At 52.0% G+C, this 5,510-nt stretch overlaps 1 protein-coding gene across 1 annotated transcript; it reads right to left on the reverse strand.

Moving 5' to 3' along the window:
- Positions 1–1,789: 1,789 nt before the first annotated feature.
- On the reverse strand, positions 1,790–4,193 carry KCNA1 (potassium voltage-gated channel subfamily A member 1). The gene has a single exon (XM_087441992.1). The coding sequence runs from the start codon at positions 3,453–3,455 to the stop codon at positions 1,968–1,970; it is 1,488 nt and encodes a 495-aa protein (XP_087298118.1). The 5' UTR covers positions 3,456–4,193; the 3' UTR covers positions 1,790–1,967.
- Positions 4,194–5,510: the final 1,317 nt, after the last annotated feature.

Genomic DNA, 5,510 nt, shown 5'->3' on the forward strand with positions numbered 1-5,510 from the left:
TAGGAAACACATTCCCAAAAAGTTTGTCTTGGCTTCTGGTGGAGAAGAGGAAAAACAAGTTCACGGTTCATGTCCAGTTCGAAGATGGGTCTCAGGCCCCGTTTACATCCCATGTCAGGCCGCCAAAGGGACCGAGTCCAGTGGATGGCCAGAGAGACAGCACCTTCCTGGATCTCTCCTCTTCAGGGTTTAGCATGGTGTGGTCTTCGCACAATGGTGAAGTGAGACAGCAAGGGTGGAGAAGGGAAAAGCAAAAGATCTGTGCCCCAACCTTCCTCCCTTTCTTAACATGACTTCTCAGCTGTGTTAATGGAGGCACTTTCTACAGTTCACTGTGGGTACAGGATAAAGGCACTAAGCAACTATTAAATCAATTGGTTGAGTTTCTTCAGGGAGCCTCAAGGGGAGGGCCAAAGTCTCTAAAGACTTCAAATCATGACCGCAAAGAGAAATCAGCTCTGCTTTGGATGCATACAATAGATAAACATTTTCATTTACATCTTAAGAATGCACCAAAAAACATGCAGTATTGCACCTTTTTTTGTTGGTTTGTTTGTTTTGCTTGTGTTTATCTTCAGCTAGAAAGAATACTTGTTCTTAGGTGTTGCTATATACACCTTGATAACTTACTTAGTTTTCCACATAGCTTCCCCTTAAGGAGTGGGCATCTTGGTCCTTTCTGCCTATACCTGCAAGAAACCTGACATTTCCCTGAGCAAAGGCAGGAAAATTGACTTAGTGACCCCCACCATACCCCCATTATTTCTTTTGGGCCCTTCATCCCACAAACTTGTAATTTTTATTATTTTTAAATCTTTTTTACCGAAATCATGCATTAATTAATTCAAGGTACACCTTAATCAAATAGGCCATAATGCTGAATAAGAGAACATGCTGTGAGCTCCAAAAAGTTATTGTTCCCGTCTGACTAACATATGCACTTAAATACAGTACTTTATTCACTAATAAAATAGTTAATAAATGAAGGAGTGCACTTTTGGTGAATGCAAATGAAAAAGGATCTATTTTTAGAAGAGTCAATTCCAACGTAAGCTTATCCTCTATTGTCTGAGTTAACGGTCTCAGCATGCGATTATAAAATAAATATTATCAGGTTCAAACATGCTTACATTTAACGCCATTTGTGCTGTCTTGCAAAAAGGAGGCTAAGGTTTTATATCCAGTTCTGGAGGCCAGGGGTCAGGGTGCAGGACTGGGGAGAAAAGACCTGTGTTTTGTTCATCTGCAGTTGAGAAACTTAGCAGCAGGGCAGATGAATCAATTAATTTAACTCAGTTCTCTTTTTCTTAGAGAATAGTTTGGATTAGAAAGGGAATGGGGCAGAGGGAAAATCCCTACAGATCTGGACCAGTATCAGATTCATAAGGTGCTTTGTGAACCAGTCTCAAGTAATTTTTTCCCCTTGTGATATGCAGTTCAGTTGATCAAAATAAAAACATTTGTTCATTGTCCATCTTGGCTGGTATGTCATGTTACAGATAATACATCAGATGCACTGTCTTAACTGTGCGGTGCAGTTTGTAAAGATTTTATATTGGAGTCCCGTGCAAATTTTACTTTTCTACTCCTAAGTGATCATCTGATTTTTAGTTAAAAGAAAAAAATCAAAGAAGCCCAAGGATTAAAAATGTTTCAGTATGGGGAAGCACATGAATCTTATTTTACCTAGACTAGCTCACGGACTGAATTTTTTTAAACCAGCTTTAGAAAATACACTTTCTCTTTCCATTTTTTTAATAAAAAGAAAATAGTTTCTTTTTTTCATGGATCTTGAAAGCTTCTGGTTCATCACCCCCAAAATCCGCAATGCAACAATGCATTGACAGTTAAATAGAGCGTATCAAGTATCTACAGAGTGACATGGGTCACTATGGTTTTTGTTTTGTTTTGTGTTTCCAGTCTTTCAAGCTGCTAAGTGGGGTTTTTTTGTTTGTTTGCTTGGCTTTTTAAACATCAGTCAGTAGCTTGCTCTTATTAACACAGTTTTGATTAGCTGCGGTGCAATTGGCAGTTCTGATATTGGCCTGTCTGTAATGGGCTATGCTATTATTCAGATCCTCTTCGATCTCCATGTACTCAGACTTGCTGACAGTAGAGGAACTGCGCCGACTGAGGTCACTGTCAGAGGCTAAATTAGGGGAGCTAACGTGGAGCAACTGAGCCTGCTCTTCCCCCTCAGTTTCTCGGTGGTAGAAATAGTTGAAATTGGACACAATGACAGGTACGGGCAGGGCAATTGTCAGCACACCAGCGATGGCACACAAGGAGCCCACGATCTTGCCTCCAATTGTCACAGGGTACATGTCACCGTATCCTACAGTGGTCATGGACACCACCGCCCACCAGAAAGCATCGGGGATACTGGAGAAGTGCGACTCAGCTTCTTCCGCCTCGGCAAAGTACACTGCGCTAGAGAACAGTATGACCCCGATGAAGAGGAAAAAGATGAGCAGCCCTAGCTCTCTCATACTAGCTTTGAGGGTCTGGCCCAGGATCTGGAGGCCCTTAGAGTGGCGGGAGAGTTTGAAGATTCTAAAAACCCTTACCAACCGGATGACCCTGAGGATGGCCAGCGAAGTGGCCTGCTCGCCCTTCTGGTTGCCCTCCTGCTCAGCTATCTCGGTGCCTAGGGTGATGAAATAGGGGATGATGGCCACAATGTCGATGAAGTTCATGATGTTTTTGAAGAAGTCCGTCTTGCTGGGGCAGGCGAAGAAGCGCACCACCAGCTCGAAGGAGAACCAAATGATGCACAGGGTTTCCACGATGAAGAAGGGGTCCGTGAAGATGTTGGAGTTGTAGATAACCGTGGTGTTGTCGATGCGATGGATGGTGCCTGTGAAGTCCTTGTCATCCTTCAGCTCGGGTAGAGTCTCCAGGCAAAAGATGACGATGGAGATGAGGATGACCATGACGGAGACGATGGCGATGACCCGGGCGGGCCCCGAGCTCTCGGGGTACTCGAAGAGCAGCCACACCTGGCGCTGGTACTCCTTCTCGGGCAGAGGGCGCTCCTCCTCCTTGATGAAGCCCTCGTCTTCCCTGAACTTGTCCATGGCCTCCTCGCCCAGCTCGTAAAACTTGATCTCCTCGGAGAACATGTCCAGGGGCACGTTGACCGGCCTCCGCAGGCGGCCCCCGGACTGGTAGTAGTAGAGGATGGCGTCGAAACTGGGCCGGTTGCGGTCGAAGAAGTACTCGTTCCTCAGGGGGTCGAAGTAGCGCATGCGTTTCTTAGGGTTGCCCAGCAGCGTGTTGGGGAACTGCGCCAGGGTCTTGAGCTGCGTCTCGAAGCGCAGCCCGGAGATGTTGATCACCACGCGCTCGCAGCACTCGTGGTCGTCGTGGTCGGCCGGCCGCGGGTAGATGCCATCCTGGGGGTGGCCCGGGGCGGCCGAAGCCTCGTCCACGTTCTCTCCAGACATCACCGTCATGGTGGAAGCGGAGGGTAGGGGTGAGAGACCGGGAAAGAGCCCGAGGTGGAAACGAGCGAGAGAGGAGGGGTGGGGGGGACCCGAGCGCCCCCCCCACCGGAGTGCGCGTCTCCCCCACGCTCAGGGGGAGGGGCTTCAAAGCGAGGAGGTCCAGAGATCTGTGACTTCGCTTCTCGTTACCTTCCCCTCCACCCTGCCTTTACTGAGTTTGGAATCCCCCTTGCCTGTAGCCCGGGTGCAGCTTTTTGCAGAGGGGTGGGGTCGGGGAAGGGTTGGTACTTCTTCCTGCTCCGAGGTGCCTTAACGCAGTGCCGTTCTAGCGGACCGGGCCATCGCTTCGGGGGTCACCCTGGCCTCCCCTCCCCTCCGCGAGCCCTCCTAGGACCGGGTGCAGAGCCAGCTCAGCAGATCCCCTCGCCTGCCACCCCCTCTGCTTCTCCTCGGCTCTCCCCCCTTCTACCCCTCTTCGCCTGCCGCCTTCTAAGCTCCCACCGGGGCGATCGATGGACGCTGCAGAGAAATAGAAAGTGATATGGGGGTAGAAAATCAGAAGCATTCAGATGGGACGGACCTACAGACACTGAAGAGCACAGACCTCTAGCTTTTTTAGACAGCACTGGACTTTTGCTAGGGTTATCACAGACACACAGACAGACACACGCAGACACCCCGAAATCCAAGTTTGGGGCTGTTCCATCCCACTTTCCCCAATGCCCAACAGCCGATCTGGTTACAACTTCGTTAAACTAGAGATCGGAAAAGCGCCGAGAGACGCTGGGGGAGCTCCAGATCCCAGGCAGCATCCCCACACCCTCGGCTTCCCGCACCCGGTCGCCCCAAACCCCGCTTTTGCAGCCCCAAATGGGGAGCCCCCTACCTGGCCGGCAGGCTTGGCGCAGGGGCAGTGCTGAGTCGGCGGAGAGCCCGAGTCGGAATGCGGCAGGTCGCCTTTGCAGTACCCGGCCGGGAGCCGCGGCCGCCGCCGCCGCAGCATCCGAGAGGCGCCGGGGCAAACTCGCCGCCCTCGCCCCCTCGTCCTACGGCCCTCAGGTGGACAGTCGCTTTACTGAGCAGCTACGGCAGAAATGTCCATCCCCTACCCCCATTCTCACCCGTTGCCAGCAACCTAGAGACGCTGTCCTCTCTCTGGTGCAGGGAGTTCCGGAGGATGCGGGGCGGAAAAGCAAAATGCCACCCTCTCCCGAAGCTCTGAAGCAAATGACGATAAACAGCACTCTCGCCCCCTCCTAACACTGTGGGAGCCCTTGAATCGATCCCGAAGGAGGCGGGCGAGCAAGAGCCTGGATGTACATGGCTCTCGGGTCCCCTCAGATTCCCGCACCCCGGCGTGGCTCTCGCCGAGGCTCTGCTGCGCGCCGGGAGCCGTTAGGAGCTCCGAGTGGGGCAGGGTGCGTGCGGCGGCGGGTCCGCTCGGTCCATTTCTGGGCGCTGCAAGATCAGCAGAAACCTGAGAAAGCGCCTGGAATGCGCAGCAGCGATTGGCCCACCCGGGCGTGGGTTGGGGAGGGCGGGGGAGGGCAGGAGCGGGGAGGTAGACGGAAAATATGAGGGGGTGGCTTGGCAGAGGGGGGTTGTCATTCAGTTCTCACCCTTGCCAGCACAGCCTTTTCCTTCTCCTGCTAGAAAAGCCGACCACTAATTCTACCTCCCTTATGGTCCACAGCCCCGCACACGCACGGTCCCTGGCCGCGACCTTCCCCGGGAATTTCACATTGTAAATGGTCAGGTCCGACGCAATGCAGGCGGTGGTGTTCCTGGCAAAACTCCTCGGATGGGTCTGCGTTTGTGCAGTCCCACAATAATCCGCTTCGGGCGCCACGCTCTGCACGCCATCCGCCCCTCCGGCAGGGGGCTCTCTACAGGGCCAGCCCAGCTTCTCGGAGAGATGCCGACTTTGGGTAGAGCTCTGCGGTTGAGGATCACCTGGGTTTGTTCTATGTAGCGTTACTGCGAGGCGGTGGTGCTAAGAGTCTGTCCCTCTTTGACTTACGACGGGAGTTGAAGTTTTCACTATAAGATTATTGTAAAATACGG

Source organism: Ceratotherium simum, chromosome 17, assembly GCF_057802395.1.
Source record: "Ceratotherium simum simum isolate JZ-2026a chromosome 17, ASM5780239v1, whole genome shotgun sequence".
NCBI classification, from domain to species: Eukaryota; Metazoa; Chordata; class Mammalia; order Perissodactyla; family Rhinocerotidae; genus Ceratotherium; species Ceratotherium simum.

What these genes read in the sequence shown, in the direction of transcription:
- KCNA1 (XM_087441992.1), bottom strand. Translation starts at nt 3,455, where the DNA reads ATGACGGTGATGTCTGGAGAGAACGTGGACGAGGCTTCGGCCGCCCCG.